Raw genomic sequence first — 25,578 nt, 5'->3', positions numbered from 1 at the left:
TCATTTCCCATATTACTATTATGATCTCCTGCCTTGAATCTATCCCTTGATTTGCCACATCTATCTAAGCTTGATCCCTCACCCTACTTGTTTAAAGCCCCCTCCACGTTCTGCTTATGTGATTCACAAGAATACTCGTGCCAGCACAGTTCATGTGCAGACCTTCCTCAACAGTACAGCCCCCACTTTCCCCAGTACTGGTGTCAATGCCCCACGAACCAGGTTCCACTTCTCCCACGCCAGTCTTTGAGCTTTGCATTCATCGGTCTAATCTTATTTTCCCTATGCCAATTTGCATTTAGCTCAGGTAATAATCCAGAGATTACTACCTTTGAGGTTCTGCTTCTTAACTTGGTACCCAGCTTCTCATTTTGACTATGCAGAACCTCTTTCCTTGTCTTGTATATGTCCTTGGTAGCTACATGGACCACGATAATAGGATTTTCCCCTTCCCACTGCAAGTTCCTCTCCAGCCCTGAGCAGATGTCTCAAACCCTGGCTCCAGGCAGACAACACAGACTTCTGGACTCTCACTCTTTGCTGCAGAGAAGTATCAATCACCTTCACTATACTGTTCCCTACTACCACTGCACTCCTGTTTGCTCCCCCTACTTGAACGGCTTCCTGTATCATGGTGCCATGGCCAGCTTGCTCACCCACCTTGCAGACCTCGCTTTCGGCCTCAGGTTGTGAGCACCTCAAACCCGTTTGACAATTGCAATGCCTGAAGCTCCTGCACTACCGCCTGGTCAGTCCCATTACCTGCCTCACTCATGGTCACATCCTCCTGTCAGTCACTGCTGTCCAAAATAGACAACTTTATTCTAAAAGGCGTGACCGTCTTCTGGAACGAAGTGCCTAGATATTTCTCCCCTTCCCTTATGCTGCGCAGTGTCTGTATTTTGGCTTCCAGATCAATAAGCCTGATCCGGAATTCCTCTAGCTGTTTTCCCTTTCTGCAGATATGTTTGTCATGGATCGCCTTGGCATCCAAAACCACCCACATTTCACAGCTGCACCATAACACCTGCCCTACCTTTGTTACTTATGTTACTTAGTTAATTAAGCGAGCAATTAAGTTAACTTAGAATAATTTCTTTGTATGCCACACCTCTTTCCCACATGCAGCAAATTTCCATGTGAACCTAATTCGCTACTTACTCAGTCTTCGTCTCACTCAAGCGTAGTCACCTGTCTCCTTGAGTACCCCTTACTGATCTTGCGGTTTGAAAGGCCCATCTCTTTTATAGGCCCTCTGATGAGTCACTAGCTGGTTTAGCTTCCTGCTAGAATAATTACCACTTGAACCAACTGCTTCCAGGTGATTGACACTCCAGGCAGTTCTCTATTTAAAAAGCTAACCTAACTTACTTGAAGGTCAGTACTGTGTCAGATCTTGATTCTTAATCTATAGTTAAAACCTGAAAAGGACTTACTAGAACTTACAATGTGAATCTAATTCACTGCTCACTCAGTCTCCATCTCACTCTGGCATAGTCGCCTGTCTACAAGCGGCTAAAGTTCTACGAAACTAAACTGTCAAAACTGCTCATCTAACTCCAATACTAGAAGAACAGAAATTCCTTCAAATGAAGCATTGGGAAGACTAAAGGTACTGTCTTTGGTCTCTGCCACAAACTCCATTCCCTAAGTACTGACACCATCCCATTTCCTGGCAACTGTCCAAGGCTGAACAAGATTGTTTGCAACTTTGGTGGCATAATTGACTCCAGATTGAGATTTCAGCCATATATCTGCACCATCACTAAGACCACTTATTTTCACCTCCATAATGTCACCCAACCCTGCTCCACCTCAGCTTACCTGTTGCTCAAATCCTCATCCAAATCTTTGTTACCTCTAGAATTGATTATTCCAACATACTTCTGCCCAACCTCTTACATTCTAATCTCCTTGCAGTCACATAACTCTTTTGCCTATACATAAACTCGCACCAAGCCCTGTTCATCTATAACAAAAATAAAAATAAAAATACCTGGAAAAACTCAGCAGGTCTGGCAGCATCTGCGGGGAGGAACACAGTTAACGTTTCAAGTCCGTATGACTAATTTATATTTATTGAATTCAAATTCCACCTGTGATTCTGCTGTGATGGGATTCAAACCCGGGTACCCAGGGCATTACCCTGGATTTCCAGCCCAGTGACAATACCACTACGCCACTGCCTCCCCCTAGTTTACAGCATCCTAAATTTTATTAAAAGGGGCATAGAGTACTAATGCAAGGAAGCTATGTTAAACATGTATAAAACATTAGTTCGACCCCAACTGGAGTACTGAATCCAGTTCTGGGCGCCACTTTAGGAAGGGCGTGAAGGTATTACAGAGAGTGCAGAAAAAATTCACAAGAATGAAGTTCCTCATTCCAGTTACGTAGATAGATTGGCGAGGCTGAGACTATTTTCCTTAGATGACAGGAACTTTGATAGAGATATTCAAAATCTTGAGGGGTCTGGACAGAGTAGATAGGGAGAAATTGCTCCCATTGGTAGAAGGATCAAGAACCAGAGCCACAGATTTATGGTAATCGGCAAAAGAAGCAGCAAGTGGTTAGGGTCTGGAATGTGGGTGGAGGTAGGTTCAATTGGGGCATTCAAGGGGGAATTGAGTTATTATCCAAAAAGGAAGTACTTGCATAGTTACAGGGAGAAGGCACGGAAATGGCACTAAGTGAATTGCTCTTTCAGAGAGTCAGCACAGACATGACAGGGTGAATGGCCATTTTGTGTGTATCTTTGAACTAATGTACAGAAATGTTGGTTTGATGGCTTCAAACTACAATTTCATGCATGAGGAGCTTAAAGAAGGAACACAGCCTAAATTTGGCACCTTGGACCCGATAATGTATGCTGCCTTCCATTTGCTATACGCCAATGTGTACCTATGAGATTCTCAGGAAATATTAGCGTTAACTCGCCAACATGAAGATCAGCATAAACTTTGGCGCATCTCAGGGAACATGAACACTATGTGATGAGACCATAAGGTCTCGTCACATAGCCATTGTGTTCACGTTTTATGTCCATTGCAAAAGCTAAAGTGAGGCTGTGCATTATTTCAGCATATTGCCACAAGGAATATAGAAAATTTAAATTTCACACATTTCACAGCATTGCATCATTACTGACATCAGTCTCAAGCATGGAAAAATTTTACATGATGCATTCCTGAAACCCTGGTGTATCTGAAGATCCCAATTTCAGGTTTAACTCTTGGTGCTGTGAAATCATTCAGATGAACACAAATGAAGGTCAGTATTAAAATCATATTTACTATAACAGTGATGTAAAACCATTATCTGATGACACAAAAGATTTTGCTAGCTACCGCATGCTTGAGTCTGTAAAGGGGTTGTAAAAGTTAACAATTAGCAAATTCAAAATTCTTCATCCAGAACCTACCAATGTCATGTATCCGAGTAAAGAAAGCATTTCAGTCATAAACATCACTGCGTCTTCAAAATAAAAAAGGACATCTGTTTGACATGAATTCAAACTAGGTGAATTCTGCAGGCAAAAGCAAGTTCATTATCCTAATGAAAGAACAGAATAACTGTAAACCTATGAATAAGCAGCATGCATAATCCAGTTTATCATCTAGTCCATCATTCCACAACACCCTGACATCTACAAATTCACCTGACATTTGTAGAGTGTCAGCAAGAGCCTTAATGGTACCAACACTACTCAGAGCTGCCAGTTTTACTATCATTCATAGAGCCATGTTGGCTAAAAGCCATCACTCACACCATGCCACTTCTCAAAGCTCCAAGCCATACAAGCCAAGAGAGCATTCTCAATAATCTCAACTGAACAGCGATTATAAAATGCAGCACACAAATACAGTGCACATCTACACAGAAAGTCTGACGTCAAAACCAGTCATGGAAGGCCTTCTATTAGTGGCCAGGCTTTTCTTCCTGCTCCTGCACCATTACCACTGGTGTCTCTCCCCTCCCCTCCAAGGATTTACCCTTAGCTTCCCTCCCCCCACCCACCATTTCTCATCCACATGCTGCCCCTCGTTGACATTTGGACTGTGAGCCTTTGTCCAAGTTCTACATTCACATAGATTAAATTTATACAATAAGCCAAATAAATTAATTGATTAAAATTAGAGATGGGCCCAGTGTACTTCAAAAATAATCATGGTCATAACATGCAGGGAAATATGTAAATATTTTCTGTACACATGAAATACTGTATATGCTTGAGTAACAGTCGATCATGTTAAAGTAGACCCCTGGCCTTTGGCCAAAAAAATCATTAATTGTTCATATATCTCGTGCATAAGTCGACCTTCAACTTATAAACAAAAAAAAATCCAAACTGTTTGTACTTACCATCCACTTGAAGTGAAACTTGCCCGGCTGTAAACCTACTCACTATTTTGCACAACATTGAAGGTGGCTATTCAGATCCTCGCGTCTGCGCGCATCGACACATGATGTCAACGCTACCACCACAATGGCACTGCGTTCTCGCCAATCCTGTCCTCTAATATGGTAACAAGCATCAACAAGGGACAGCAGATACATAGCCCAGCTCAAACTTAAAGTAGTCAAGATTACAGGACAGACAAATAATTGTGGAGCAGCTGGAGAATTCAAAGTATCGAAGAACAACATTAGAGATTGGAGGAAGCTCTCTACGCAGCTTAGGCAAATGCCAAGAATAAATGTGCAAGTGGAAAACGAAGTTGCAAAATAAGTCAATAAAAATCACCAGAATAGACAGTGAATACTCAAGGGTCTCTCTGAATCTTCAAACTGAAGAAAGAAAATTAGGCATTGCAGATTTCAAAGCCATCCCTGATGGTGTACCAGGTTTTAAGCGGAGAAACAATTAGGTACTGCAACAGAAGGCCAAGATTTCAGTGTCTCCCAGCAGAACTCGATGACAGGCTTATTGCATTTCAACAATTTATAATCAAACATCAACAAAAGAATAGATACAAATTGGCCTGTATTGGGAACATGGATGAGACTCCCGTGAATTCTGACATGCCAGCCAGTCAAAAAGTAATCAAAGTTGGAAGACAGTTGGCTATTAAGAGTAGATCCACCATTGTATTGTTATGTATGTCGGACAGGACAAAGCTTAAGCCAATGGTGATATTCAAGAGAAAAACTCTCCCAAAACAGCAATTCCCAAAAGTTTCCACATTCATGATAAAGGACAGAAAGATGAAAGTGACTTGAAAAATGGCTGAGGGAAGTTTGGAGCTTCTGACCAGGAGGGTTAAGGGAAAAAAATATTCTCATCTGGGACATGTTCAGATCGCATCTTGTCAATAATATGAAGGTAGATCGCAACAGTGATATTGCAGTGATTCCCGGTTCAACCACTGGATTTCTCACTAAACAAGCCCAACAAAGCCAACAATGCTGGCCTAGACAGCGGAGCCCAAATCCAATGAACGAATAAAATAAAAAAGATAAAAATTCAATAATAAAAACGCTTTTTGGCTCCTGCTGGGGGCAGGCTGGTGAGAACAGTCTCAGACCTAGCAACTCTACGATAGCAAGATGTAGGCCAGACCTGGTCAGGTCAGCAGACTTCCTTCCCCATAAGACGTGGTCATCATTAGACTTTTAATTCCAGATTTTTATTGAATTCAAATTCCACCACCTGCCGTGGCAGGATTTGAACCCGGGTCCCCAGAGCGTTACCCTGGGTCTCTGGATTACTAGTCCAGCGACAATACCACGATGCCATCGCCTCCCCCACCGAAGAGTTATTGTTATTACTCGTGTAAAAGTCGACACTACTTTTTAGGAACATAGGAACAGGAGAAGGCCATTCAGCCTGTCGTGCCTGCTCTGCCATTCAATACGATCATGGCTGATCGAACACTTCAATGCCTTTTACCTATGCTATCCCAATAACCCTTTACGTTATTGTTAATCAGACATCTATCAATCTCTACCTTAAACATGCTCAATGACTGAGTTTCCACAGCCCTCTGTGGTCAAGAATTCCAAAGATTCACAACCCTCTGAGTAAAGAAATTTCTCCTCCTCTCAGTCCTAAGTGGCTTCCCTCTTATTTTGAAATTGTGTCCCCTGGTTCCAGGCTCCACAACCAGGGGAAACATCTTACCTGCATCTACCCTGGCTATTCCTTTACGTATTTTGTAGGTTTCAATGAGATCACCTCTCATTCTTTGAAACTCTAGAGAATACAGGCCCAGTTTCCCCAATCTCTCTTCATGAGACAGTCTTGCCATCCCCGGAACAAGTCTGGTGAACCTTCGTTGCACTCCTCCTATGGCAATAATATCCTTCCTGAGGTAAGGGGATCAAAACTGCGCACACAACTCCAGGTGCAGTCTAAACAAGCTTCTATACAATTGAAGCAAGACTTCACTACTCATGTACCAAATCCTCTTGCGATAAAGGCTAACATTCCATTAGCCTTCCTAATAGCTTGCAGTACCTGCATGCTAGCTTTCAGTGACTTATGGACAAGGACACCCAGGTCCCTTTGTAGATCTACACTTTCTAATCTCTTACCATTTAGGAAATGCTCTGCACATCTGTTCCTTCTACCAAAGTGGATAACCTCACATTTTTCCACATTATATTCCATCTGCCATGTTCTTGCTCACTCTCCTCCTGTAGCCAATTTACATCTTCCTCACAACACACATTCCCACCTAGCTTTGCATCATCCGCAAACTTGGAAATGTTACATTTGGTCCCCACATCCAAATCATTGATATATATTGTGAACAGCTGGGGCCTCGAGTACTGATCCTTGCGATACCCCACTAGTCACAGCCTGTCAATGTGAGAATGACCCGTTTATTCCTACTCTCTGTTTCTGCCTGTTAGCCAATCCTTAATCCATACCAGTATATTGCCTCCTATCCCATGTGCTTTTATTTTGCTAATCAACTTCCTGTGGGGGATTCTATCAAAAGCCTTCTGAAAATGCAAGTATACCACACCCATCAACTCTCCTTTATCAATTTTGTTTGTAATATTCTCAAAATACTCCAACAAGTTCATCAAACATGATTTCCCATTCGCAAATCCATGCTGACTATGCCCAATCAGATCATGATTATCCAAGTATCCATTTATCACATCCTTTATAAGGTTCTAGTATTTTCTCTACTACTGATGTAAGGCTAACAGATCTGTAGTCCCCTGTTTTTCCCCCCCTTTCTCTCCCTCTCTTCTTAAATAGTGGGGTGACATTTGCTACCTTCCAATCTTCAGGAACCATTCCAGAATCTATAGAATTTTGGCAAATCATCACCAATGCATCCACTATCTCTACTGCAACCTCTTTCAACACTCTGGGATGCAGAATATCAGATGCCGGGGATTTATCAACTTTCAGTCCCATTAATTTCTTATACTAATTTCCTTCAACTCCTCATTCTCCCTAGTCCCTTGGATCTCTAAATCTGGGAGATTTCCTGTATCTTCCTCAGTGAAAACAGACACAAAGCAATCATTTAGCTTCTCTGCCATTTCACTATCCCTCATTAAGAATTCGCACGACTCTGTCTGCAATGGACCCACATTTGTCTTAGGCTTCCTTTTTGCATGCCTATAGAAGCTTTTACAGTCCGTTCTTATGTTTTTTGTGAGATTGCATTCATATTCTATTCTCCCTTTCTTTACCAGTTTCTTGGTCTTCCTTTGTGATATTTTAAAAACCTCCCAATCCTCAGGTTTACTACTACTTCTGGCAACTTTATAAGTCTTTTATTTTAATCTTATACAATCCTTAACTTCCTTTGTCAGCCACAGATGACTGACTTTTTTGGGGTTTTTGCACTTTGAAGGAATGTATAGGTGTTGTAAGCTGTGTAATAATTCTTTGAAGACTATCCATTGCCCATGTACAGTCATACCTTTTAATGTATTTTCCCAATCCACCTCAGCCAATTTGCCCCTCATTCCTTCATAATTTACTTTATTCAACTTTTGACACCCTTGCTTCAGAGTGAACTACATCACTTTCAAACAAAGTAAAATTCTATCATATTATCCCTAAAGGCTCTTTTACAACCAGATTATTAATTAGCCCTTTTCATTCCATAACACTAGATCTAAAATAGCCTGTTTTCTATTCGGCTCAACATACTGCTCTAGAAAGCCGTCCCTAACACACTCCAGAAACTCATCTTCCACAGCATTAGTGCTTAATTGGTTTACCCAGTCTATATGCAGATTGAAGTCAACCATGATTACTGTATTGCCCATGCTTCATGCTTTTCTCATCTCCCGATTCAATCCATGCCCCACATTACCATTACTATTTGGTGGCCTATAAACAACTCCAACTAATGTCTGCTGCCCTTTCCTGCCTCTTAGTTCCACCCAAACAGATTCCACACATTGTTCTTCCAGTCTGAGATCCTCCCTTAGTAATGCACTGATCCCATCACTTATCAACGCAACTCCACCTCCTTTCCCTTTTGGCTAAAAATTTAATCTCAGCAACTTGATTTTTACATGCCTATATACAGTATATTTCGGTTTAAGCCAGGTTACACATAGCATATTGCTTTTCAGGCAACAAGAGCTTATTCAACTGCATTTTTATATAGAATATACAATGCAAAAACTGGACATTTGGCCCAAATAGTCCATGGTGTTTATGCTCCATTCAAGCCTCTTCCCATCTTTCTGCATCTAACTATCAGCTTAACTCTCTATTCCCTTATCCCTCATATGTTTATCTGGCCTCCCCTTAAATACAGCTACATTATTCACCTCAACACACTGTGTTTGCGAATTCTGAACCATTTGATTTCTTGGTGACTCTCTCTCACATTGATGGCATCTAATTTTGCTCTTCACCACAAGAGGAACCCTCTTTGTGTCTACTGTGTCTACTCTATCAAAACCTTTCATATTTTTAAGGCCTCTTAAGTCACCTCTCAGCCTTCTCTTTTAAAAAGAGACACCTAGCCTGCTGTTTCTTTCTTCACATTTTTGGCATCATCCTTATAAGTCGTTCTTACAATCTCTCCAGTGCTCTAAATCCTTTCTAGGATATGGGAACCAGTGTACACAATATTCCAAGTGGTCTTGGTGCTTGGTTTGCTTTTTTTAAAAATGGCCTTATTAACCTGAATCATTAGTTTTAGCGACTTGTACTTCTAGATCCATTGCTCTGTGCCCACTCCAGGGCTTGAGCACAAAAATACACACCAACACTCCAGTGCAGTACTGAGGGAGAGTTACACTGTCGGAGATGCCTTCACCATCTTTTGGATGAGATATTAAAGCTGCGCCATGAAAGATTTCATGGTGCTATTTAAGAGCAGTGGTGTCATGGCCAGTATTTATCCATCAACATCGCCAAAATAGATTCTCTTATACTTATGAAGTGGAGTCACTGTTGTAATGAAGGAAACATGGCAGCCAATTTGCACACAGCAAGCTCCCATAAAAGAGCAATAAGATATTGACATCATTGGCTGGAGAGTGCACTGTTAAGTTCTAAAGGGTGCTGTATAAATGCAGGTTTTTTTCTTTGCTGCATTTAGTTTTCCAGTCATAAAGTAACATTTTTCTAATAGCAAGAAATAATATCTCAGTTGCTGAAATTAATTTGCCAATTATATGCTAATTTTTTGCATGCTTAGTAATTTTGTCTTGTAATTTGTTGCACTTCTCAGTATTCTCCTTCTCCTCCTCAGCACCACCCCCCACAACCACCCATTTGGGACCATCCACAAATTTAGAAATTGTGTTTCAGATTCCAAAGTTTAACAGTAGTTCTAGCACTGATCTTAACTTTCCACCAATCTGAGTAGCTACCTTTAACATTACTCTCTGCTTTCTTTCTTGCAGCCAGCTAGCTAATTGTCCCCTGGCTCTGCGTGCACTGACCTTATTCATTAGCTTGTTATGTGACGCCTTATCAAAGACCCTATGGAAATCTAGTTAAGGGTAACGCGGTAAGTGCAATTTATCTACCTTTTCTGTTGCTTAAGCAAGGCAATCCCATTTGAAATCTATGTTGACTATTCATTATTATATTCTTAGTTTTTAGATATTTTTCTATTTTTCTCCTTAGTAGAGGTTCCATTTGATTTCCTACTGATGATGTTAAGCTGGCTGGTCTTTAGTTCCATGCACTTTTCACAGCTTACTCATAACAGCCTGTCGCCTTCTTTATCTTTCATTTGAAGAACCAAATGCCATGTGTATTATGAATGAATTAAATATAGAGGGCAACAGTTTAAGATAGCACTATCACCATGTCTTTGAAAAGTCAAAGCTTTTTAAGAGCTGTAATTAATATTTTGTTCTAGTGGTTTGCCCATTGCTGTTTTGAAGTATTTTTGTTTCAACAGCATGTGCTGATGCATCAGCGAAGTGAGGTGGAAGAATAAGTGATATTGAAAACAGGAGTGCTAAATAGAGTTGTTGACGCATCTTGTGTTAATGACTACATTTACTGATGTCAAAACCAATCTCTAAATACATACAACATTCAAAACTCATCCAGCACACTCATACTTTGTTCCTGGTGCAGGCTCATCAAATTTTAACATGTCTGTCACTAAAGGATCACTGGTTGCCCCTCTGGATATATTCCTGCAGTTTTCACATGACTTCCTGCTTCCTATCACATCACCAACATATCCATTCTCAAGGTGCCCTGTTTTCCTCACCAAATCCAAAGGAATAGATGTCCTACTCCAGAAATCCAGGTGTTGAAAGATAGAACAAAAGCCATCTTTGCATACATTTACACTGTATATGTCGTCATTTAAGTCGACCTTTGAAGTCTCGAAGAATCCCTCGAAAAATGGGGGGGTCGACATATACTCAGTGTAAAAAAGTGAACCGGTTGTGTGGCTGGTCACCATTTTGAAATGTCATCAACAGAGTGGGTGTGTCTTAAACTCCCATGCATCTTCACAACGCAGCCCATATCACCTACTTGATCTCTTGTGCCCAGTTATGTAGTACTGATCAGACATGCATTTGTGGGATGAAAAATTGAGGCTGACTACAAATGTGAGTATAGCATGTCATGGCTGAAAAGGTGGGTCAACTTATACAGCAAATATATGCAAGAATACTTTTGGGGCTGAAAAAATGGGTTTGGCTTATATGTCGGGTTAACTTGTATGCCACAATTTAAGCATTTTTTACAAAGAGACATTACAAGCATGCACCTCTTAGTGCCACAATCATGGTTTCAGGTGGTTGAAGAGCACAACTAAATTTCCAGTTAATGCCTACCACCAGCATACAATTAAATACATTTAACATAGACACTTCATGAATGATTGGATTATTCTTTTTGGCATGCAGCCTTCTTCTCCCCACCGTGTGCAATCTTTTTTGCAAAAGTGCGTAAAGAAAATTTAAAAACACAATGGTACTAGCCACTGGCAGGCCCCAACTTCACAATTTCCATTGAAATGCACTTCTGTTAAATACAGATTAAATACCACATTCAGAAGGGAAATATTCAGCCACCGCTGGTAGTTCACGATCAAAAGCCTTGCAAATACAGGCCAATGGGTTCTTTTTTAATTCCTTCATTTTTTCTTTCAACAGCTAGTGATGCATCAGCGAATTGATGGCTAGGCCAGCATTTACTGCCCATCCCTAATTGCCCTTGAGAAGGTGGTGAAGAACTGCCTTTTTGAACCACTACAGACTATGTGGTGTAAGTACATCCACAGTGCTGTTAGGGAGGGAGCTCCAGGATTTTGACCCAGCGACAGTGAAGGAATGGCGATATAGTTCCAAGTCAGAATGGTGAGTGGCTTGGAAGGTAATTTCCAGGTGGTGGTGTTCCCATGGTCTTGTCCTTCAATGTCTAAATTATTTGTCTTCAGGGTTGCTTGCAACAGTGTCCTACAGACTAATCTTTAATTCCTTGAAGGTAGTGAACACTACTGGCACCTCTATTGGCACTGGCACTTATTTCAAGCAGCACTTGCTTAGCAATAACCTGCTCATCGGACGTTCAGTTTGCGTTCCGCCACGGCCGCTCAGCTTCTGACCTCATTTAGTTCAAACATGGGCAAAAGAGCTGAACTCCAGAGGTGAGGCAAGAGTGACTGCCCTTGATATCAAGGCAGCATTTGACCAAGTGTGGCAGCAAGGAGCCTTGGCAAAACTGGAATCAATGGGAATCACGGGGAAATACTCTCCATTGGTTGGAGTCATACTGAGCACAAAGGAAGATGGCTGTGGTTGTTGGAGGTCAATAACCTCAGTTCCAGGGCATCACTGCAGGAGTTCCTCAGGGTACTGTCCTAGGCTCAAACATCTTCAGCTGTTTCATCAATCACCTTCCTTTCATCATAAGGTCAGAAGTGGGGATGTTCGCTGATATCCAGGTTTGGGTTGACAAATGGCAAGTGACATTCATGCCACAAGTGCCAGGCAATGATCGTCTTCAACAAGAGAGAATTTAACCATTGCCCCTTGACATTCAATTGCATTACCATCAATGAATCCGCCACTATCAACATCCTGGGGGTTACCATTGACCAGAAACTGAACTGGACTAGCCATATAAACTGTGGCTACAAGAGCAGGTCAGAGGCTAGGAATCCTGCAGTGAGTAACTCACCTCCTGACTCCCCAAAGCCTGTCCACCATCCACAAGGCACAGGTCAGGATTATGATGGAATATCCTCCACATGCTTGGATGAGTGCAGCTCCAACAACAGCCCACTTGATCAGCACCCCATCCACTACCTTAAATAGTCACCCCCTCCACCACACTATGTCACCAGTATGCACAATGCCATCTTCGAGGTTTATTAAGCAAGAGTAATAAAAGTTGGGCTTGCCAGTAGTGCCCAGTTCCATGTGCGAACAATCGAAAGTAAAAATAATTTCACTAAAATTTCTGCAGAGATTCCAACACAATTATAATTTAGAAACAAAATTTTTGTGGGGTATCTTGGTTTTAGGATGGACTTAATTCAGGAAAATGCTTAATTTATACGCTTGAGTTTACTGTTATACATTAGCGCACTAAAAACAGTATTAGCATAGTCGGTATTAAAACTTAAGCCCTTCATAAACATAAGCACTGTCCACTTGAATGCACCAACACCAAACAGCAAAGGCAAAGTCAATAGCAACAAAGAGAGGATGGCACTTAGATCTCAGTGGACCTGCAATCCAACATAAAAGCTGCATCCCCAGATACATCTGCCTTGCCAGCAATGTACACACAATGAATATTGCAGAAAGTAGCTATATTTTCTGGTTTGGCTAAAGAGTTACACATCTTCTGGTCAATATGTACCTTCTGCAAATTAGATTTAAGAAGAAACAGAATATAAGGGATATTAGAATCACAAACCTTACAAAATTTGACCCTTAAAATTGCAAAGTTTGAAATACGGTTATAATCCAGCTGCAACAAATGACAATAAATAAAGTTGGCAAACAGAGGTGACAAATACATTTGGCCTCATACACAAATGGATTGGTGGCTTGCTTTGTATACTATGATCAGGCAAGATTTTGAATTACTAAGCCAACCCAGCAAAAAGTAAATTATAGGCTTGCTGCTGAGCTAATGAAATTGTGCTCTACAATTTAACATTTCCACGTCAAGATGTTATAGAGTCACAGAGGTCTACAGCACAGAAAAAGGCCCTTCGGCCCATCGTGTCTGCACCAGTCAAATAAGTACCTAACTATTCTAATCCCATTTTCCAGCACTAGGCCCATAGCCTTGTATGCCATGGTATCGCAAGTGCACATCCAAATACTTAAATGTTATGAGGGTTTCTGCCTGTACCACCCTTTCAGGCAGTGAGTTCCAGATTCCCACCACCCTCTGGGTGAAAAAATTCTTCCTCACATCCCCTCTAAACCTCCTGCCCCTTACCTTAAATCTATGCCCCCTGGTTATTGATCCCTCCACCAAGGGGAAAAGTTCCTTCCTGTATAACCTATCTATGCTCCTCAATTTTATACACCTTAATCATGTCCCGCCTCAATCTCCTCTGCTCCAGGGAAAATAACCCCAGCCCATCCAATCTCTCCTCATAACTAAAACTCTCCAGCCCAGGCAACGTCCTGGTAAATCTCCTCTGCACTCTCTCTAGTGCAATCACATCCTTCCTATAATGCAGATTCCAGAACTGCCCGCAATACTCTAGCTGTAGCCTAACTGGCGCTTTATACGGTTCGAGCATAACCTCCCTGCTCTTAAATTCTATGCCTCGGCTAATAAAGGCAAGTATCCCATATGCCTTCTTAACCACCTTATTTACCTGTCCCGCTACCTTAAGGGACCGGTGGGCATGCACACCAAGGTCCCTCTGATCCTCGGTAGTTCCCAGGGTCCTACCGTTCATCGTGTATTCCCATGCCTTGTTTGTCCTGCCCAAGTGCATCACCTCACACTTATACTGGTTCGCATATTTAATTTATACTTAAAAACTTATTTCCTACACTTGAAATGTACAAGTGCAAGACAACTAATAAAATTGGACATCTTTTTAACAACTTAATCATTTTTAACAAGTACATTTTTACTTTGGAGTCATACCTAATAGAAAGGAAGATGGTTGTGGTTGTTGGAGGTCAGTCATCTCAGTTCCAGGACATCACTGCAGGAGTTCCTCAGGGTAGTGTCCTCGGCCCACCCATCTTCATCTGCTTCATCAATGACCTTCCTTCCATCATAAGGTCAGAAGTGGGGATGTTTGCTGATGATTACACAATGTTCAGCCATTCGTGACCCCTCAGATACTGAAGTAGTCCATGTCCAAATGCAGCAAGACCTGGACAACACCAAGGCTTGGACTGACAAGTGGCAAGTAACAACTGTGCCACACAAGTGCCAGGCAAGGACCATCTCCAACAAGAATGAATCTATCCATCGCCCCTTGATGTTCAATGGCATTACTGTCGCTGAATCCCCCACTATCAACATCCTGGGGATTACCATTGACCAGAGACCGAACTGGACTAGCCATATTAATACTGTGGCTATAAGAGTATGTCAGAGGCTAGGGATCCTGCAGTGAGTAACTCACCTCCTGACTCCCCAAAGCCTGTCCACCACCTACAAGGTACAAGTCAGGAGTGTGGTGGAATACTCTCCTTTTGCCTGGATTAGTGCAGCTCCAACAACATTGAAGAAGCTTGACACCATCCAGGACAAAGTAGCCAGCTTTACTGGCAGCCCATCCACAAACATTCACTCTCTCCACCACTGATGCACAGTGGCAGCAGTGTGTACCATCTACAAGATGCACTGCAGCAATTCACCAAGGCTCCTTAGACAGCACCTTCCGAACCCACAACTACCATCTAGAAGGACAAGGGCAGCAGATACATGGGAACACCACCACTTGAAAGTTCCCCTCCTAGCCACTCAACCATCCTGACTTGGAAATATATCACCGTTCCTTCACTGTCGCTGAGTCCTGGAACTCCCTCCCTAACAGCACTGTGGGTGTACCTACACCACATGGACTGCAGACTTTCAAGGCGGCAGCTCACCACCACCTTCTCGAGGGCACTTAGGGATGGGCAATAAATGCTGGCCTAGCCTACTAAGCCCACATCCCTCGAATGAATATATAACTTAACTATTTCTCATGCACCTCTAGCACAGCAAACAATACAGCTATCCCTTGTTTAGCACACCTATGTGTTCCCAAAAAAGCAGCATGCAAAACAAAAATAATTTTTCCATAAAAACATGTGAAAAGGCTGTTTTAGATTTCTATCCCAGACAGAGCACTGCCCCACTGTCTTCCTCCCTGCTCACTGCAATCGCAATAGACACAGCAAGCGGTACCTGAAAAAAACCAGAATGGCATCTTAATCAACACTGCACTAAGAAAGCTGCACTGGATGCTGTCAGAAATCTTGTTTATAAGGGCAGCAGTGTTCTTACAGCAACAGGAGTGGTTCTGGATACATAAGGCTCGCACCTGGCCTAGTGGACGCCCACCTGGGCCTGAGCAGCCTTCCCGACAACCTGCACCGGGCCCAGCTGCTCCTTGCCACCCACATCTACTTTGACCACTCAGGTGGCCTGCATGAGAGCATAGCTGTACACCAGGCAGAGGCTGAGGCAATGTCCCAGGAGACTAATCTGGTGGCAGTGACCTGGCTGAGCGACTGGAAAGTCAGCCGGAGGCCACAGACCAGCTGGAGGGCTAGAGGATATGTGAAGAAGCTGTGTGGCCCAACCAGCTCCTGGAGAACGGCGATATTATCAGCCTGGGGCCCACCACATTTGTGGATCTGCTCAAGGTGCTGGGAGCTGGAGCCAGTGTCTAAATCCTACTTGGCAACATGGTGGAGCAAATAGTCACCTCCCAAACCTCAATTCACCGCATCATTTATGGCTCAGTTGCTCCTATGGATCACAAATCTGGGCATAGTCGCCTCAGTAATTATTTTGGTTATGCTCCTGCTGGATGGGGGAAGATGAGGGGTTCAGTGCTGTCCCTGAAGTTGGATGGATCAAAAACTTCTCACCCTCTGTGCTACAAGGTGCATGTCCATGGATGTATTTTTATTTTATTGTCAAGTACAAAAGTTCAGGTAATTGCGAAAGCTGGAAAAATTCTGTAAACTGGATTAGTGTGAAACCAAAATTAAATTTTGGCACGCTTCTTAACACATGTGCAATAGTAACTTATTAAGAGTGCTAAATCAAAAATCAAGGTTGTGGCCGACAACACTATTCGGGAAAGTTCCCTATTTTTGAAACCACCAAAACAAAAATGCTTCATTATAATGTACTCTAAACTGGGGTGTCTATAAAGTTCAGCTTAATTTATGTGCTTTTACTGAAACTGATAAGTTCCATAATATTTGGTGTTACAATACAGCCCCAATTTGTAGAAATTATGCGAATGTGGTTGAAGGATATACAATGAGTACTATATAGAATCCATTTCAACTTGTTCCTTCCACACAAAGGCATGACAAAAATACAAAGTTCATGCCAGGATAAAGTTTTGGTATATAATGCGTACTGTACTCACCTACCTACTTATAAAAGTGATTCAGATTCACATTGTGCTCAACATTGATAGATTACAGAGCTATGGAAATACATTTTCTCATTTTACAATTTCCTTTCACCCAAGCCAGAAGATTTTACTGCATGAAATCAAAATAATTTGCAATGTCAAATAAATGTAGCTAATGAAAACTTTGCGAATAGACAAACTCATTCAACACTTCTTTTCACTATCTGCCATTGTCCCTGTGGTATCGCAGAAAACATTAACCAAAACCATCAATATTGGTTGAATCGATTCTCCGTCTGGTCTAAAGAAAGGCCTCTACTATTTTTTCTCTCAGCAAAACTCAAACAAATTGTTACTTTGCTTATTCAACACTGTCACCCAGTTCATTACCACTGCAAAAACTGACAACACAGTTTGACAGGCTGTATTACAGAGTCTGGACAAATTTTAATTACTGGTATGTCATGAGCTGTTAGTTTATCCTGTGCACTTCACATTAATATGAAAAAAGTGACTTAAACATTTCCTCCTAAAAGCAATAAATTTAAGACCCTGCTGCATGACATTACACAGAATTTACTACTTAATTGATCAGAATCTCCACATCTCAGATCAGAATACTTGTGCCTACAAGCACTCAAGTTGAAACTATGGTAAAATTGCTCATACAACAGCCTATTAATAATCTGAAACTGAGACTTTACATTGTATTTAATGCTGAAATGTGTTGTTGTTGAACTTTGTAATCTTTTTTCTGCAAATCTCTGCATTTCTTTGTACGTGCTAACTTCCAAGCAGAATTACAATGCCAAAATACAGTGGTGTAATTCTTCTCCACAGATCTAACAGGATAACAGACTACCCCTACCAATGGTAATGAAAAGTTTCATTCAATTATACATTCAGAAATATGAAATCCTTAGGCTGAATCAATTTAATTATCCTGCAGCCAAAAATCAAACCACATACTCCATGTGCACTGCCACATCTGTTCAGAAACAAATGCCAATGATAACTGGGCGTTTCAAATTGTATTTTAGCCTATTCATGACCCAAAAGTAAAAAACGTAATTTTGAATCATGGTCAAAACTCTCAGGAGTTCTAACAACATTTAGAGCTTTAACTCTCCTGAACTGTAAATAAGAGGCTATCGAGGTCTATATAGGTTATTGGCTTGCCTTAGCAAGAGTTTGAGATATTTTCCAACTGCCTACAACATTCACAGCTGTATTGTCAGATATTCTGGCAGCTTGCATAGGCAACAGTTGTGTGGGAAAGGTTATAGCCACTTAAGGAAAGTCTTTTACGCCTGGTCAGTTGCTTAGAGCTAGTGTCAAGCAACACTGGATAATTCTTGAATCTGAAGGTTAAGTAGGCCTTGGATAATACTAGAGAGGACTTTGAGGGTCTTGCAAGGATCACTGCCAGGATTCTTTAGAAACAATGGCATGCTAAGATCCATTGACAAATTGCAACATGCACTCTAAACATTTTGTATTTCAAGACCAATCTTCTTCTTGCAGCTTAAAAACGTTCTGATACCATCAAATATAGTGAGTGTGGCAAAAAGGTAGTCAAATTCTTCTTAATAATGCTTACCTTTTGTTCACAGGCTTCTCATTTTTCTCATAGGGTTTGACAAACCATTTTCCAATCCTGACAAAGTTCTTATCCATCAGACACCTAAAAAAAAAATAAAAGGGCATAAATATAAACTATTTTTTCTCCCACCTTCAGAACCTAATAATAATTCTGCAGCTAAGTTGGTTCTCAGGTTCTACTTGTGCAACCAGGCATTTCAAGGATACTGTACAATAATGAGCTGGAATGACGAGCCATCTAGTCATCTTTAAAGTGGTAAACGTATAATTCTCACAATATCATTTACTATGATATAACAGTAACTACAAAGCACTTGAGGTTGGCACGAGATTGTGAAGGGGGCTATATAAATGTAAACCCCTTGCAAAAAAAGTATTTTTGTTCTGCTTAATACATGGTTGAAACAGAAAATACTGCAAGTGGAAAAAATGGTAGGTTGAAACCCAAGTCTTCATTTCAAGCTACAATGCACTGGATAACCAACCAAGGAACTGGAGTGCACTCCATATATTTTCAGAAGGAAATGACAAACATACCTGTCACTAAACATGAATGTATGGGGACTAACACACTCGAATCAACATAATACCTTCCCTAAAACACATGAACAGTGAAACACTCTGTTCTCTGGAACAGTTTTCACAGAAACAAAGGCAGAACTTGACTACAGTACTCAGCAAGAATGAAATGCTTGTGTCACAGAGACCAACGTGCTCCATTACTCTCTGGAGCAAAGACAAGCTATGCATCCATTTTCATAAGGCTGACTAGAGGTTACCCAGGCCGGTGATCAAGAATGAACCAACTCTATAAACACAATTGGTTAGAAAATTATTTCACTCCCCATTAGCAATAAGATCATGATGTATTTCAATGAGTTGAAATCTCAGAATTTACAGAAGCGGGGGAGAACAAGAAAATGTAAAACAAAAATAAAAAAATTAAACATGAGAAAAAATGCAAATAAATCGGAAAACAAAGTGAATACTTTACAACCCTGATGCCAACTCACACACAAGTGGCAACACCAACCATTCAGCTTTATTTAAAAACTAGCACATGCCCAGTGATGGTCACCAAGTTAAAACTGCTCATTTAGCAGCAGTCTGGTAGTATTAATGTCTGCGCTGATATTTTTTCAGGTGCAAAAATCAAGTTAACCTAATGCTCAGCGCTGAAAGGCAGCTTCTTCAGGACATAATAGATGCTCCTCTCAGGATACTAAATGCGAATTCTGAAGAAAACAATTTAGTAATACTTCCTCTACTCACTCGAACAGTGGAATCTTCCTCCTCCAGATTCCGGGATCAAGCACACTGTTCCTATTTGCTGTCTATATGGTCTCATTGGTAGGAACCCAGAAAAAAAACATTTCGCAACAGCCTACACTTACACCGCAAGCATTTCTTGCCTGCTGAAAGCTGGGTAGTATGATTCTTTTATTTAAGGTGGGTCATCTTTCCTATCTAATTTGAAAGAAAAACCTCAAAAAGAAACAGGTCTGAGAACCAAGATGACTGGTCCCAAAACAAAATGCAAAATTATCAATATCTTCGAGGAGAAAAGAGGGAAGGGAATCACGGCATTCAATATTTCCCCTTTACAGGCATGAAGATATCGACACAGACTAAGGCAAGTTTAGAATCTGGCCCCTTCCACTGTGACTGTTGGTCTGTGACTGCTCAAAGGTCCCACTTCTGACAACAGTCAGCTGTTGCTGGGAGATAATTCTTGTGAAATATGTTCTGCTCCTGTTAAAATGATGCAATTTGCCAGGCGGATGCTTGATAATCTGGGCAAGACGTCTACAGTAAATCTGTCTTATCCACAGGAAAATGACCAGGATTGCTGAAATGCGGGTGAGATGATCTTTTCTCAGGTATTATGCCATTTGGTTCCAGAGAGCCGATAAATTGTAAAATCTATCCAGCTCACAGGCGTCTACCAAATCACTGAGCCTGAAGTTAGTGACAGGAAAGGAGGGCGAGTGGATAGGGCCATATAATAGCCATGCGCAAAAGTTGCAAGACTTTTTTGGGAATGCAATTACCAGATTATAATATCCAGCACAAGCAACTTCATGTTAGATTTTTGTTAGGAAAGGATAGTAAGGGTCACAGAACCAAGGCGGGTAAATGAAATTAAGCTACGGATCAGCCATGATCTAATGAATGGCTAAACAAGCACAAGGGGCTGCGGCGATCTCTGGTACTGGATTGCAAATTTGAATGCAGCTATCAACCACGAAAGATGGTGTGACTACTCCCAACAAAAAAAGGTCACTAGTTAACTCCAGTTCTCAAAAAGTATGTTTTCTAGCACTGACACAATCACTAATCATTCAAACCCATATGAAGGTTACTTATGCAATGAATTTCTAGAAGAATCAAGCAGGTTTACGAGGAACTTTATTTCTAAGCAGCAGCACTGATAATACCTAGAAAAACTTCTCAAGGGAACTTCATAGAGGCATTAGGAAAGGAGAATGTCAAGCCCAAAAGAAAAACATTAAAAGGGATGCTAAGAGTTTGGTAAAAAGGGTACATTTTAAAGAGTGTAGTAAGAGTGAGAGTTGGAGATATTTGGGGAGAGATTTCCAGGGTAGCTGAAAGCAGTTTCCAATGGTGGGACAAAAGGAGGGGGATATGCAAATAGTCAAATACTGTGCAATAGAGTTCAGTGTTAAGGGATACTTATAGAACTGGCAAAGATAAGAAACGGGGCCATGGAGCCATTTAAACGGGATCAGATTTTCAAATTTGAGGCATTCCAGGTTAATGAGAACATGGGCAATAGGTTTGGGGACTAGGCACAGGAGAGCAAAATGATTTTTGTTTACGATGAGTCAATTTTCATATAAGGCAAAGATGGGGGTGTCCAGCAGGGCTCCTCAGTAATCAAAATAAGAGCAAACTACTGTAGAGTCAAGTCTGGAGGTGACAAAGGCATGAATGAAAGTTTCAGCAAAAGATGGACTGAAACAATGAGGCAGGAAAGGTAATGGATGTGCAAGTAGGCAGCCTTTGAGGAAGAGAAGATATTGAGGTCACAAACTCAGTTCAGAAATCAACACAATGTAGAGGTCATGAACAGTTTGATTCAGCCTGACACCACATCCAGGGAAAGAGGATGGAGCTGGTGGCAAGATCACAATCTGTGCCTGGAATATAAGTTGACAACTTTGGTCTTAATGTAAAAGCTGTTTGTTGGGCCACCCACTGGATTCTCAAAAGGATGTCATGACAGGGTTCTCGGGTAAGGTGCAAACGACACCTCTCAAAAATGAAGCCAGCTGAGATTACCATTTTACAGTGATCATCTTGAGAATTTAGTATACTTCACCCAGCACTTGGAGCCTGCATCTTTCTTCAATGAATTCATATATATCTCAACTTTTTCCAATTGATCCTTTATCGCAAGTTTTGTTTTATATGGAATATGCATTCAAATAGTTAGCAACAGATGACAAATGAGACAAAGACACTTAATCTTCTCTAGCTTGAATTTAACACAAGTCATCACTGATGATCTTCAAAGCGAGTAACTGCATCAAAAATAAATCCTTAAGTGTTGCCAAGGAAGTTTGCGCAAATCAAGCTTCAAAATGTCAGCAATATGTCAAACATGAAAATCTCAATATTTGCAAGATTGATCTGAATTTCAAAAATGCATTATTTCTGTTCAAAACAAAAAAACCACATACTTCTTTGGTATTTGCATCGAATTTCAGAACATGGACTTTACAAATGTTATCCATGTACCTTACATTATTGAAGTAACATCACAGGTAGGATCCTGCATCAAAATGTTACTTATCTGGCGCAAAGCATTATTTTAACTCAAATAATTCCACCTCCCCTTATTTAGATTTATTAATCCACAGTTATGGATGCATGAATGACCAGAGAGTCAGTTTCTACCCATTGATGCGCACAAAACACTTACAGTGAAGCAAAGTATTAAAATGTTATTTCTTCAATCAATAAATTTCCTTGAACATCAATGCTATCCTTGGGTGTGGCATTCACATTTTTTTCACAAAAATACATCCTCCGTATATAGCAATGCATTGTGCGTCATTTGGAAAAAGAAAACTTCCATTTAAGAAGTTACCTCCTTCAAAAGTCAGGTCACCCGACATTGAGCAATCACCTTCAATTCTTACCCAGAGGAGGAAGCAGAGGCCCAAAGTAGAATAAGGATACAAAGCATTAATCAATGAATATGAAACCTCATGTCAGTTGCCAAAGGGAAACGGGTGGAGGTGGAATTCTTTAACAGTTAAAGCTTAATTTTAAACGAGCAAGTATCTTGAAAAGTAGGAACTCCAACAATCTCTCTGATTTGGTATATCTTATGTGAAGACTGCACAATGTACTTCAAAATGTTGGTAGTAGATTTCTAAGAACCTATCTGGAGATCAAGTTTGAGGTACCAAAGTTCAAGTACTCATTATCTCAAGATGTCAAGAGTATAATGGTTCACATTAGCATGCACACTGCAGGTTCCTGCCCCTCCAAATGACCTCTCAAGAGGTACTCTGACTTTATTTAAGTGATGTCTACTGCAAGCTCCAACTGCCTTGATATGTTTTCCACCCTTTGTTCAGCAATAGATTTAGCTAAAATTTGTTTTGAAATGGCAAAGACTATGTAGGTTGACAAAACTGTTATGCTATCTACGCAAAGACGATTTCTACACATGCATCATACATCTATAAAAATGCTAAGTGTGAATTCATAAGAATGAAGTGGAATTTCGATCCCAATATTATGAAAAAGACACACTCAAACATTCTTTGATAGAATGGCTGTTCCTCAAATAAAACCTGTACAATTCTGCTGTCATTTAGAAATTTGATGTAAGTACAAAGCAAATAATATTAATCGATTCAAGAGATGACCAGGTTCCTGTTGAAAGACTTGGCAAAATTGTTACAATTGAGATTATGTTTTGGGACTGTGTCTTTAAGGTAAAATGAATGGGGTCATGCGACCTCACCTGAAGGCTACCTGACAGCAAGCTTAGGTGATTTGCTTGTTGGAAATTAAAGGGTGCCCAGATTGTTTCACTGGGAAGAAGGTGCAAGGTGTTTACACTTGTAGACAATGGCAGCAGCCCCTGTGCTAAGTGGATACACAGCCTCCGAAGTCCCAGAAAAGTGTTGAGAGTATCTTGTAAACAATTGTGCTTTAAACTATCTATTTACTTCCAAGATTAAAAAGAGTTTGGGTCTTAAGGACTGTTAATCAGCATTCCTAGCTGAATACAAGGCCTGTAAGATTCACACTTACAGGAGGCCCATGAAGATGGGCCTCACAGTCGAAGTGTTTCTAAGATACTGGATTTTCAGAAAGCTTTTGATAAAGTCTCACATAAGAGGTTAGTGTGTAAAATTAAAGCACAAGGGAGTAATATATTGGCATGGATTGAGTACTGGCTAGCAGACAGGAAACAGGGAGTTGGAATAAATGGGTCTTTTTCCGGAGTGGCAGGCGGTGACTAGTGGGGTACCGCAGGGATCAGTTTTTGGGCCCCAGCTATTCATAATATATAATCAATGATTTGGATGAGGGAACCAAATGTAATATTTCCAAGTTTGCTGATGACATGAAACTGAGTGGGAATGTGAGTGATGAGGAGGGGGTTAAGAAGCTTCAAGGCAATTTAGACAGGTTGAATGAGTGGGCAAATACATAGCGGATGCAGTATAACATGGATAAGTGTGAAATTATCCACTTTGGTAGGAAAAATAGAATGGCAGAGTATTGTTTAAATGGTGATAAGATTGGGGAATGTTGATGTACAAAGTACCTGGGTGTCCTTGTACACCACTGAAAGCAAACATGCAGGTGCAGTAAGCAGTTAAGGAGGCAAATGGTATGTTGGGCTTCATTGCTAGAGGACTTGAGCACAGGAGCAAGGATGTCTTACTGCAGCTGTGCAGGGCCTTGGTGAGAACACACCCGGGGTAAGGTGTGCAGCTTTGGTCTTCTTATCCAAAAAAGGATATACTTGCCATAGAGGGAGTGCAGCAAAAGTTCACTAGATTGATTCCTGGGATGGCAGGTTTGTCATATGAGGAGAGATTGGGCCGGCTAGGCCTGTATTCACTGGAGTTTAGAAGAATGAGAGGGGATCTCATTGAAACATATATATTCAATAAAGGAAATAGATAGATTCCTGGACTCTAAAGGCATCAAGGGGTATGGGGAGAGCGCGGAAGTACTGCACTGAGATGGAGGATCAACCATAATCATACTGAATGGAGGAGCAGGCTCGAAGGGCTGCATGACCTACTCCTGCTCCTATTTTCTATGCTTCTATCCCTGAAACTCAAAAGACAAGCTAGACTGCCAGGATCCAAGGAGGGGGAGCAGCTATAGACCATAAGACTTTGTGGTTCACCACAGAGGAATATGGGTGGAAGCCTGCGCTTGGATTGAAACGGCCGAATTCATGAGTTAAAATGAGGTTAAAAAAAGATTTGCCAAGCTTGTGCTCGAGGAAGAATCTCCATGGAAAAGAATCTCACTGTGAAAGGCAGTTTTGAGGTTAAAAGTTTCCAGGTTGAGAAAGGAAAAGGAGGAAGTGGACCATAGGGGGCCAAGAATGACCTTGGACTGGTTCCGGGAGAACTGAATGTCTACTTAAAGAACAGTGTAAATTATATCTGTGAAGTGTGCTTTCAGTTGTGCTAAAAGAAAAAGGAGAATGTTGTGTTTTGTGATCTGAAGTACAAGTTGGCTACAAAGAAAGTGTTTAGTCTCTAAATCTTAAAATGTGAAATCTTGTCATGTCATTGTTTTAGCTATTAACAGGGAGTTTGAATTTCTCTATGGCAAGCATAAAATGGACAGAGAGAAGCTGGGGAAAGAGAGATTCAGTTCGACCAAAAATAGGGAAGCTTCCTGTTCCTAAGACATTGCAACATAGGCAAGTTAAGGAATGCTCATTCGCATTCCCAAAAAGATCAGAAACCTCAATTTA

The 25,578-nt window shown here is 41.0% G+C and overlaps 1 protein-coding gene across 4 annotated transcripts in view; it reads right to left on the bottom strand.

The window, feature by feature from the left end:
• LOC144687656 (mediator of RNA polymerase II transcription subunit 13-like) overlaps positions 1-25,578 on the bottom strand; it is a 275,902-nt gene that overhangs the window by 108,984 nt on the left and 141,340 nt on the right. For 3 of the 4 annotated variants that reach the window (XM_078554037.1, XM_078554036.1, XM_078554039.1), the window contains exon 4: positions 18,586-18,669. In XM_078554037.1, the coding sequence (XP_078410163.1) occupies positions 18,586-18,669 (84 nt within the window). Of the gene's footprint in view, positions 1-18,585; positions 18,670-25,578 lie in introns of those variants that run through there. The other variant, XM_078554040.1, reaches the window with a different exon arrangement.

This window comes from Cetorhinus maximus, chromosome 12, assembly GCF_964194155.1.
Source record: "Cetorhinus maximus chromosome 12, sCetMax3.hap1.1, whole genome shotgun sequence".
Classification (NCBI taxonomy): Eukaryota; Metazoa; Chordata; class Chondrichthyes; order Lamniformes; family Cetorhinidae; genus Cetorhinus; species Cetorhinus maximus.
This window is presented reverse-complemented; position numbering and strand designations above follow the sequence as displayed.